Source organism: Pistacia vera, unplaced genomic scaffold (genome assembly GCF_008641045.1).
Source record: "Pistacia vera cultivar Batoury unplaced genomic scaffold, PisVer_v2 Contig40, whole genome shotgun sequence".
In the NCBI taxonomy this organism is placed as follows: Eukaryota; Viridiplantae; Streptophyta; class Magnoliopsida; order Sapindales; family Anacardiaceae; genus Pistacia; species Pistacia vera.
Genome location: NW_022196224.1, coordinates 1,410,810 through 1,423,421, shown reverse-complemented (window position 1 = coordinate 1,423,421; position 12,612 = coordinate 1,410,810). Strand labels below are relative to the sequence as shown.

The 12,612-nt window shown below is 31.6% G+C and overlaps 1 protein-coding gene across 4 annotated transcripts; it reads left to right on the top strand.

Moving 5' to 3' along the window:
- The first annotated feature begins 788 nt into the window (after positions 1 to 788).
- LOC116141707 lies at positions 789 to 4,460 on the top strand. 4 transcript variants are annotated; one of them, XM_031427185.1, is made up of 5 exons: positions 789 to 880; positions 1,165 to 1,473; positions 1,572 to 1,823; positions 1,960 to 2,056; positions 2,671 to 2,795. In XM_031427185.1, the coding sequence occupies exons 2-5, from the start codon at positions 1,437 to 1,439 to the stop codon at positions 2,741 to 2,743; spliced, it is 459 nt and encodes a 152-aa protein (XP_031283045.1). In that variant the 5' UTR covers positions 789 to 880; positions 1,165 to 1,436; the 3' UTR covers positions 2,744 to 2,795. The 4 variants fall into 4 exon arrangements, with proteins under 4 accessions (XP_031283045.1, XP_031283048.1, XP_031283046.1 ...); XM_031427188.1 differs by lacking the exon at positions 789 to 880 and having other exon boundaries at positions 1,076 to 1,263; positions 1,423 to 1,473; XM_031427186.1 differs by lacking the exon at positions 789 to 880 and having other exon boundaries at positions 1,076 to 1,263; positions 1,412 to 1,473.
- The last annotated feature ends 8,152 nt before the right edge of the window (positions 4,461 to 12,612 follow it).

Here is a 12,612-nt window from a genome sequence, read left to right as displayed (position 1 = left end):
TTTGAATTGCAATCAAATAATAATACAAATTTTGTTGAGAAGAGTCCTTGATATTAGAAAAGTTATAACTAGTAAATAAGTCTATCAAACCGACACCAATTCTACTAAATAGTGGCTTGATACTGTAAGGAAACACATAAAATTCAGAAGGAAAACAAAGAGACTTCCCACCATATAATATTTGTGAAAAAAGAAAATATGAACAAGTATGAAAGCAACTTTCTAATTTTAGAATATTGCAAATTTGCAAATATTTTTTTGTACATGCATGTATGCAAGGACCACAAAATGGTCCATGTGTATATTCTAAGTGGAAGATCTTGTAATTTGCAAAGGAGCAAGAAGAACAAACAACAATTGCTATGGCTGGAGGTTTGTCATTTACTTCCGCATATATTCCATGGAGATTTTATATTGAAATTGATTGTATTATCACTTTTATATGAATATTGAACTATGAATGTATTTTACGATACATGCATGTATGCAAGGACCACAAAATGGTCCATGTGTATATTCTATAGAGAAGATGTGAATCAAAACATATGAAACCAAACTATGCAAAATATCATAATTTATTTTTCATGGGATTCTTTCCAAATTCTTGTTTTCCTTTGCATTTGGAAGTATACATCAATTGTTTTTATATATCAATGGTTTAGATCTTCAAAATTATATGATGAAGTATCTCATAGTTATGGTGGGGAAATTTTGTATAGACCCTCTAGAGTTTGTCACTAAATACCTGATTTAACTTCAATGCTATGAATTTGCTACAATACAATGATGTTATTAGAAAAACGTGCAACCCTTATGACTCGACCTTTTGAACTCTGCCACAACAAGATGATGTTTCACCTAGCCAACAATCTCTACTCAGGTTCTAATATTGTTTCTTAAGCTAAAACGCTTAGTATCAGACCAAAAGTTATAATTGTTAACAAAAATTATTAGATTGTATTAATAATTAATAATAATAATAATAATAATAATTATAAGGTGCAGGCATTCGAAAGGTCTAAATAAAGTTAGCGTCTTCATATTTAGAATGTGGCAACTGGCAACTGCAAGACAAAGCTATATATCATTGCTTTTCAATTTAATCCATCGTCTCTTTAATTTTATCTTCTTAAATTTTCTATTTCTTCATCTGCTTGGTTGCAGAACGAAGATAAACTGATTCGTGAATCGCATTTGGTCTTTCAGTTTCTAGAAATTGAATTATCAATTGTTTAATTTTATCAGCGACAAACAGCGCGTTTGGTAATTGCTCTGGATTCTTTTTGTTATTCCCTTTCGAATTTTGATATTAGGGTTTCGTTATTTTTTAGCTTGATCTGATTTGACATATTTTTGCTCGGTTTTGTTATTGGTTGAAACTTTGTTACTTTTTATTAAGATAGTTTTCTAGTTGTTCTGCAGTTCAATTGGCAAAGATGACTAAAAGTTCCTTCAAGATAGAGCATGACTTTCGTAAGTCGTTGATGATTATTTTCTGTTACAAGAATCTTCTAATGGATTGGTTAATTATTTTTGATCGCTTGTGTAACTAATACGGATTGTGTCTGCAGAAAAAAGACGTGAACATGGTGGATGGATAGTTATTACACAAATCCAAAACAAACAATCAACACACCACACACTCAGACACAGACGCACTTCACAGCACGACAACTTCACGCTGCAAATCCCCCATTTCCATTTCATTTCAAACCAAAAACCAAAACCAAAAAACAAAAACGATTTCATTTTTTTTAACAATTATTTAATTCAACTCTCGCATTCTCAATTTCTCGAAGCTCGGTACGCCAACTTTAAGCAAAGCATAAATCTCTCTCGCATTCTCTCTGTTTTTATTAGTTTTCTATGTATTTATTTGGCTTTCTGTTTTGTGGCGAATGTTTTTCGGTTGTTTTGATTGATGATGTGAGGGTTTTTGTGGATTGGTTTTTGGTTTAGGAGGATTGAATGCAGTCTACGGAGTCGTCCTACGTGTCGTCGCCGGAGGAGTTGGTGAGGAAGCGAACTCCGCCACCGCCGAAGTCGCTGCCTTCAGGTCCGTGATCCGATCTTTGCTCTTTATTTATTTATTTATTATTATTATTATTTTTTTTTTTTTTTGCGTGTAATATCGAGTGTTTTGTTTTTGAATTGTGTTGTGGTGTTGGGAAGGTTGTAGATTCAAAGATTTTTTTTTGGAATTTGTTTTGTTTGAAATTGAGACCCTAATTTTGGCATTTTATCAGAGGAGAGGAAAAGATGAGTGAGTTTTGAGTCTTAATTTTTGTTTGGATGCTGAGAAAACTGTTTATTTATTGGTGTGTGCATGTGTGAATCTTAATTGATTTAGAATTTACAGACCGTTGTTCTATACAGAAATGTAGGCTGTATTAACTGAATTTGTGCTGTTTGTTATGTGTGTACTGTGATTGAGACTGACTAATGGGAAGCCTGATATGTATATGCTATCTAGAGAAATCGGTTCTCGTGCAGGAAGATATTTTTTTATATGATCTCTTATGTGGAAAGATTGAAAACAGTAAAATGAGATTTTTCTAGAAGCATTATGTATGCACCTCTTACTGATGAATTCGGATAATGGTCATCCAGTATTTCCGTTTGCAAATGCTGTTTAGATTTTTGGGACATCATAATTTCCAACTTCTATAGGTTCCCTTTTGTTTCCCCTTTTTATCCTCCCAAGGGTTTGGTGAATAACGGGAGGAAGCCCATGGAGTTGTAACCAGAGGAACATGTAGCCTGGTGAGTGATGGGGCTGTAAGGTATGTCACCATCCCCAGCCCAACATTGTTGTATTCTCCTCGTGTCAATTCAGGTGAATTCAGAATGGTCAAGGGTTGGTTGTTGGTGCAGCAGCATTCTAGGTTTTTCACGCATGGCAACAGTTTTAATCTTAACTGAATAGAGAAAGGCAGACTCTGCTTTAGCCTGCAGAAGATTTGATCTGATTTGACATATTTTTGCTCGGTTTTGTTGTTGATTGAAACTTTGTTACTTTTTATTAAGATAGTTTCATAGTTGCTATGGTTACCAAATTGGTGGAGGCTTTGTATTGGAAAGGTGTTCCTGTATTTGACATGGGAAGCCATATGAGCACACTAGATGTTGGCTGGGGTTCTCCATCTTTTCATGAAATGGTCAAGAGAAAGCAATTCTGATAGACTCAGTACTTACCTTTTGGTTTTGAGCTATTGATGTGTGGTACAGACATGGTTTGGCTGAAGGTAACATTCATTGGATGCTGATTGTTACTGTTGAGTTCAGACCCTTCTTTATTTGTTTCATAATGTAGCTCGATTTTGATCCATTCATCTTCCACTGAATAAGAGTATTCTATTCATAGATATTTGGAGGGAATTTACTCCAAAATTTGAAATTGAGTAGTAATAGGTCAAAAATGGATTCTGAGGGTTTTTTCTTTGTGAGTTTTTATTTTTACATTCAGGTTATCCTGCAATAGTTTATTTTGTTTTTGTTTTATAGATTAAAGTTGGTCTCCTCATTATGTAGCTAAGGTTTACAATATCTGATTTTTTGTTTTTGAATTTCTGTTTAGATTCTGATATAAGATAGCATTGTAAATTTACAACAATATGGGGAATTTACAGATGACAAGATTAACAAAAAGGCTAAAAAAAGTGAAAATCTAGAAGAATTATCCACAGACCACGGCTGAAGCAAAGTTTCAGAGAAATCGATTGTTAGGAGTGTAGACTGAAGATGGCAGCAAACCAGTTCTATGAGCTGGAACTCAAAACCTGCCGGAGAGAACTTTAAGTCTTAAGACAAGTGCAGCTTATGGGACATCAACCAACGACCCAGAAATTTAATAGTCCACCACCAATGGGCAATGATAATTTATCTCAACCGACTGACAACTGGAGTAGCAAGATGGTCAACTTAGCTGGGAGTGCATCTCAACCAACTGCAGATCAGAAAATTAGATATAGCTGGAGTGAAGAGTTTGGAGGGTTCAGCAGTGAAGGAACCAGACCCTTTGGATATGTTAGAGGAGGCGAAGGCAGAGAGGTGGTTCCGAGGCATTGCTCAGATAAAGGACATCTCCGAGTTGAGCCAGATCCCTGATGAAGATTTCCCATCAATAATGCCAATGAGGAAAGGAGTAAACAGGTTTGTTGTGAGCAAGAGGAAAAAGCCATTAGAAAGGAGGTTGACATCTTAGCAGTATTGAAGAAATCTTCCAATTGTAAGTTCTGATCTAATAAAGAAAGAAAATGATAATAATTGAGCATCTCAATTGCGGTATTCTTTGATGTAAAATAATAAATTTTGTTCGTTATAAAAATCAGAGAAATAAGTCCTATTAAAACGCATAAAATTGACATTTATTGTATTAATCTGATTTTGATATAGTTCAGGCGACATTGACGCTGTTTAAGGGTTAGCTAATGTTATTAGTCTATTAAAGCATCAATTTAATGAAGCATTTTAAGCTTTGAGATCTTACCATTAGGCTGCTTGAAATACTTAGTCTATAGTGTTCAAATTGAAACACTTCTCACCATGGGAATCTAATCAAAGTAATATTGTACTATAATTATGTTCTAAATTTAAGAATGGAGTAAGACAAATCATATATGAAGCGTCTTACAAACCCATGATCATATTATCTCTGTAATTAGGCTGCCGGTATTCAATGCAAAAGAGTTTGCATCGAATACTAGCAGCAACTTTAACAACGATAATTCTCCACCAAAGTAACTAGAAGGTATGAATGTTTCATCTCTTTGTATCCTATTCTCTAATAAATGTTACTACGACGTTAATCACTTATCTAGATTGCTTCAAATAGCATCAACAACAATAACTATCCACCAAAGGAGCAAAAGGTATGAACACAAAATTACAAAATGTCAAACGAAACAGTAATACATATTTACATGAATATAAAAACCATAAAAAAAAAAAAAGCCTTTTTTGGTATGTCGAAAGTTCGTTTTATGATTATATTTACAAATTCATGTTATGGTTTTCATATATTTATAAAATTTGATTGCATTTTGTTTCCCCAATTGATTTAGATACTCTTTAAGGAATGCTGGAATTGACAAACATTCTCAAAAGAGTTGACATCCATTTAGACGATCTACATGCTATTAGACAGAAATTCAAAGAAGTCATTGACCAAATATTAAAAATCATGCAATATGCTATGGATATTATCTATAACATAACAAAAGGAAGTATGCATTCATAGTAGAGAAATTGAACAACTATAAGGGGGCGTTTGAATCATATAATGTTTTATTATAGGGGTATATTATATTAACGGAAAGAAAAATCACCTTGAAGATTATCGGGAATGTTTAGAAAATATGTTTGGTTGGTTCGAATAAATTGGTGAATAATATATTTGGCTGAAAGGATAAATGAGTGGGTATGTTATATAGACTACTAAATTGCTCTCCTTTTTAAATATTAATATAATAGTATTTATTATTATTATTTTTTGAGTCATTTTTAATCTCCTACATTTGAAATTTTGCTAAAACACCCCAACTATGTAAAATTTTAATTTGTAGCAAAATCAGCCCCACCCACCCTAAGCCACTGACGGCAACCAGCCACCAGCGCCAGTCAACGGAATGGCGCATCATTGGTCATGCACCAGCAATGCCGGAAATGGCCATGGATCACAAATCCGTGGCAGGAAAACGTCCAGATCTATGACCATTTCACGGCCATAGAATTGCCAAATGTGGTTGTTTCCGGCCATGGATCACAGAAAATGCCTTACCGACAAATGAACAGCCAGATCCTGCCGATCGTGCACCAATACGGCGACTGATGCTAGCGGCTAATGGTGGTGAGTCACGGCCAGTGGTGGTCTTGGGTGACTGGGGGTATTTTGTTAACTTTTAAACTTTTTCTGATTGGGGTGTGTTAGCTAATTTCTCAAATGTAGGGGGCTGACTATGAGTAATTGTTATTTGGTAAACATTTGAGAGTAATTATGTCCAAAATGGTTTCTAATTAAGGATAAAATGGGAAGAAAAATCATATTACCTCAGTAGTGTTTTAATAATACCCCTAATAAGGTAATAAGATCACCCTCCACATTACCAACAGTAAATATTACTTACAATAAAAGATTATCATAATATTTTATTACTTGCAAACCAAACACACGAATATTGCAAAATAAACGAATATTACCCTTGTTATCTTATTTACCCCCGATCTAAACGGCCCCTAAGAGAAATAGACAACAAACACCACCTATATCATCCAAACCTACTTCACAGTATGAAAAACCGATGTACTTATTTCTTTTATAATAAAAGTATTATTCTCTATGTTCCACTTTTTCTTGATCTCAATGTTACTCATTGGCTGATTGACATTTAGTACTCATTTTGTGGGTGTACAATTGTTCCTTGTATTGACACATTGGATTTACGGTCTAATGAGCCTACTAAAATTTCTCTATCTTGACACATTGGTTTTGAATTAATTGCTCTATCTTTACACGTTAAATAAGTATTAATAATAATTATATAGGTATATTACATTGACATTCCAAAAGTCTAACCATTTTAACACATTGGATGTGTATTAATAACGATTATATAAGTGCATTCAAAAGTCTAAACAAAAACATATAAAGATTAGACTTTAATGATATCTATCTATAATTGATATTAATAATTATATACCTACAATTATTAATTTTTTCTTAACACAACTTTGTATATATATATACAATCTCTATTTACTTTAGTGTTTGTATTGTTTAACAATTATTATATCTGAATCAATTAGTTTCTTATTTATAATAAATTTTTTTATAATCTATTTTAAAAACATTGAATAAACATACCCGTGTAACGCGCAGATCTAATGTCTAGTAACATAATAAATTAAAATACGAATGCCAATATTTAGTAGATATGTACATGTTTTTGGTGTATTAGGCTTCTAATCGATGATTCTAATTATGAAATATGATCTCAAGTACAATAAGCCAATGTAAAGTTAAATCATTGATGTGTCATTAGAACTAAACATATTTGCTTCTTTACATGTTAAATGTCTGACATTTTTTGATCCCAGGTCATTGCATTACCCCACAAAATATTTTCTATTTACCCCCTCAACTTTAAAAAACTACATTAACCCCTTTTTTTTAAATGAGTTGTCTTAATATATTATCTTACATGTACGTTATTTAGATAATTGAACAACGAAAATTAATTATATCAAAGAATTGAAATATGTGTTTTTTTTTTCATATTTTTACAATTAAATGTATCAAAATAATCAAATTTTTTGTTCGACAGAATATACGTTAAAATAACTCTTTGAAATGTACATTTTTTTTTTTTCTCAATCACTATTTTTAGCGTTAAAGTAGAAGTTTGAAAATTCCAAAAAGAATTAGCATATAGTTATAAAAGAACTTCTACAAATAGAAAATTACATATTTATAAACCTTTTATTTTTAACTAATTAAATTAAACCAAATTATTAGGTATTCTTCTTTTAATATCATTTTATTAGATGTAATTAATAGGATGCCAATAATTATGTTGGAAAACAACAAAATTTTAAAGGAAAGGTTAGGTTAGCATGACAAATAATTAAATATTGAAGGGACCTCCATGTGATATTTTCTGATTTGTAGGGGTCATTTGTGATTATTAGTTACTGAAGTGCTACTTTTTATTTTACTTTTCCAACATAAGGAAATTTTTCTTGCCTTCTTCTTTGCGTCGAAGGTGGACTTTGACTTGGGTCTTCATCTTCTGCTCTTCATAAGAGCAATGGATTCTTTTCCTATTCAATCAAACCCATGGATCCCCATTTGTTCAAGGCTGCAGTTGAAAGCAACGTCGAACCCTTCAGGGAAGAACCTCAAAATCTTGAACAAGTAGTAACACAGTTAAGCGACACCATTTTGAATTTTGGCCATCAGAATCAGCTGGAAAAATCAATTTAGGGTCATGTATTGATATATTTCAAACTTTTAGAGACTGTTGATAATTTTAAGGGGTGTGTTTGCAAGATTTTAAACTTATTGAATCACCGATAGACCGACGGTTTAACTAGTCGAATCGATTAACCCAAGACCTGGCTCCTTGGTCTGGTGACACAACGGGTCTTGTTTCAGAACATTGGGTGGGAAGACGTTGTTTGGCCTTCGCTAATTACATAATTAACATAATCAAGACTTTATATCTCCACTTAAGTAAAAAAATATATATAAAATAATTAGTAATTACTACTCAACTAACATTAATTTGGATGGGTATAGATGCTACAAACCAAACCACATTAACATTGGAGCACCTTGATTAAGAAATATTATACATTTCTTGTCAATCAAGCTATATGAGTATTAACAAAATAACTTTCAAGTTAATGTATATTTTTGTGTGGTCAAATTAAGATGCTTTAAAATATTTTACAATTTAATCGGTCTTCAAAGTTTTAGTTTAATTAAGTCCTAGTCAAGAGTTTAATATTTTTATAGTAATAATAACAAGCTTTATTGGAGTTGGGCGCAATCGGTTGATATATACTTTAGGAATTGTTTATGGTATTAATTAATGTTATATTGAAGCTAAATTCTAATATACCCTTTTAGACTTTATTAATTTCTAAAAACATTGTGATTTAAATTCCTCGGATATAGACTCTTTTGCTTTGCAATCAGCCTTGTGGCTATCCATTCATTTATTTATTATCTATTCTTCATCTCTTGCATGCCAAATAAAAACAATAAATATAGCTCGGTAGATGTTTCTCCGTCATTTGGGTTTAATTGTTTTAAATTATGTAATAAAAACAATTAGTTGACTTGAGTCAAATTTACAAGTCTTCCATTCTTTTTAAAATAAAATCTAAATTTTAAATTATAAAACTTATTATATTAACAATAAATATACAATTTATTAATAGAACAATGTTATAGTTACCGAAAAAAATACATTGAATTCATACACCAACATATCTGGCATCATTTGCTTTTCTTAAAAAAAAAAAAAAATTCATAATTAATAGATGATCAAGATGGTGTCACGTCTATCGATGCGTAAATTCGGTGTATTTTTTTCCGATAATTGTATGATTTTTCTTATTAATAAGCATCAATTTCTAATTTTTTTAAGGTTAAAAACTAGACTCGCTAAGGTATAATATAATAACAATAATATTTATAAGGCTTCTAATAAATATTATCAAATTACTTTTTTATCATTTATGTTAATACTCAAAATTTAACTATAGAAGGATTGTTGTTAAATTTGAAACCTTAAAGAGATTTTGTTATTTTTATCTTAGAGGTTAATGTGTCATTAACTCTTTAATAAACCATATATATATATATATTTTTTTTTTTTTTTGGTAGACCCTGAAAAATAAATTTCTGGTTTCACCCTAGATCGATGTTCTTTTATTAGAGGAATATAAAAATACTAGACAACCCCTCTTTAAATTAAAAAATTACTAAAATGTTTGAATTCCTATCAAGGGACCTAAATACTAGACAACCCACCCTAAGCCACTGTCGGCAGCCATCCACCACCATCGGCAGTTGATGGAATGGCGCACGATTGGCCGTGCGCCAACAATGCCGGAAATGGCCATGGATCACAAATCCATGGCAGGAAAACATCTAGATCTATGGCCATTTCACGGCCATAGAAACATCAGATCTGGTTGTTTCTAACCATGGACTTGTGATCCATGGCTAGAAAAGGACTTACCGGCACACGATCAACCAGATCCTACCGATTGTGCACCATTATGATGGTTGGCGGTGGTGAGTCACGACCAGCGGTGGTCTTGGGTGGTTGGGGGTATTTTGTTAACTTTTAAACTTTTTCTGCTTAGGGTGTTTTAGCTAATTTCTCAAATGTAGGGGGTTTGAGTAATTGTTATTTGGTAGACATTTGAGGGTAATTATGTCCAAAATGGTTTCTAATTAAGGGAAAAATGGGAAGAAAAATCATATTACCTCAGTAATGTTTTAATAACACCCCTAATAAGGTAATAAGATTACCCTCCACATTACCAACAGTAAACACTATTTGCAATAAAAGATTACTACAATATTTTATTACTTACAAACCAAACACATGAATCTTGCAAAATAAACAAATATTATCCATGTTATCTTATTTACTCCCGCTCCAAACAACCCCTAAGAGAAATAAAAAACAAACACCACCTGTATCATCCAAAACTACTTCACAGTGTAAAAAACTGATGTACTTATTTCTTTTATAATAGAAGTATTATTCTCTATGTTCCACTTTATCTTGATCTCAATGTTACACATTAGTTGATTGACATTTAGTACTCATTTTGTGGGCGTATAATTGTTCCTTGTATTGACACATTGGATTTATGGCTTAATGAGCCTACTAAAATTTCTCCATCTTGACACATTAGTTTTGAATTAATTGTTCAATCTTTACATGTTGGATGAATATTAATGATAATTATATAGGTACATTACATTGACATTCCAAAAGTCTAACCATTTTGACACGTTGGATGTGTATTAATAACTATTATATAAGTGCATTCAAAAGTCTAAACAAAAACATATAAAGACTAGACTTTAATGATATTTATCTATAATTGATATTAATAATTATATATTTATAATTATTAATTTTTTCTTAACACAACTTTGTATATATATATACAACCTCTATTTACTTTAGTATTTGTATTGTTTAACAATTATTATATCTGAATCAATTATTTTCTGTTATAATAAATTTGTTTACAATCTATTTTAAAAATATTGAATGAACATATCCGTGCAACGTGCGAGCCTAATGTCTAGTAACATAATAAATTAAAATACGTTAAAATAACTCTTTGAAATGTACATTTTTTTTTTTCTCAATCACTATTTTTAGCATTAAAGTAGAAGCTTTAAAATTCCAAAAAGAATTAGCTTATAGTTATAAAAGAACTTCTACAAATAGAAAATTACATATTTATAAACCTTTTGTTTTTAACTAATTAAATTAAACCAAATTGTTAGGTATTCTTCTTTTAATATCATTTTATTATATGTAATTAATAGGGTGCCAATAATTATGTTGGAAAACAACAAAATGTTAAAGGAAAGGTTAGGTTAGCATGACAAATAATTAAATATCGAAGGGACCTCAATGTGATATTTTCTGATTTGTAGGGGTCCTTTGTCATTGTTAGTTACTGAAGTGCTACTTTTTATTTTACTTTTCCAACATACGGAAATTTTTCTTGCCTTCTTCTTTGCGTCGAAGGTGGACTTTGACTTGGGTCTTCATCTTCTGCTCTTCATAAGAGCAATGGATTCTTTTCCTATTCGATCAAACGCATGGATCCCCATTTGTTCAAGGCTGCAGTTGAAGGCAACGTCGAACCCTTCAGGGAAGAACCTCAAAATCTTGAACAAGTAGTAACACAGTTAAGTGACACCATTTTGAATTTTGGCCATCGGAATCAGTTGAAAAAATCAATTTAGGGTCGTGTATTGATACATTTGAAACTTTTAAGGACTGTTGATAATTTTAAGGGGTGTGTTTGCAAGATTTTAAACTTATTGAATCACCGATAGACCAACGGTTTAACCAGTTGGACAGATTAACCCAAGACCCGACCCCTTGGTCGGGTGTCACTCTGGGTCGGGTTTCAGAACATTGGGTGGGATGATGTCGTTTGGCCTTCTTAAAAAAAAAAAAAAAAAAAAAAAATTGTTTTAATGTAGCTGGGTAGATGTTTCTCCGTCATTTGGGTTTAATTGTTTTAAATTATGTAATAAAAACAATTAGTTGACTTGAGTCAAATTTACAAGTCTTCCCTTCTTTTTAAAATAAAATCTAAATTTTAAATTATAAAACTTATTATATTAACTATAAATATACAATTTATTAATATTGAACAATGCTACAGTTACAGAAAAAAATACACCAAATTCACGCACCAACACACGTGGCATCATCTGCTTTTCTTAAAAAAAAAATTCATAATTAATAAACGATCAAGATGGTGTCACGTCTGTCGGTGCATAAATTCGGTGTATTTTTTTCGATAATTGTATCATTTTTCTTATTAATAAGCATCAATTTCTAATTTTTTTAAGGTTAAAAACTAGGCTTGCTAAGGTATGATATAATAACAATAATACTTCTAAGGCTTATAATAAATGTTATCAAATTACTTTTTTATCATTTATTTTAATACTCAAAATTTAACTATGAAGGATTGTTGTTAAATTTGAAACCTTAAAGAGATTTTGTTATTTTTATCTTAGAGGTTAATGTGTCATTAACTCTTTAATAAACCATATATATATATATATTTTTTTTTTTTTTTGGTAGACCCTGAAAAATAAATTTCTGGTTTCACCCTAGATCGATGTTCTTTTATTAGAGGAATATAAAAATACTAGACAACCCCTCTTTAAATTAAAAAATTACTAAAATGTTTGAATTCCTATCAAGGGACCTAAATACTAGACAACCCACCCTAAGCCACTGTCGGCAGCCATCCACCACCATCGGCAGTTGATGGAATGGCGCACGATTGGCCGTGCGCCAACAATGCCGGAAATGGCCATGGATC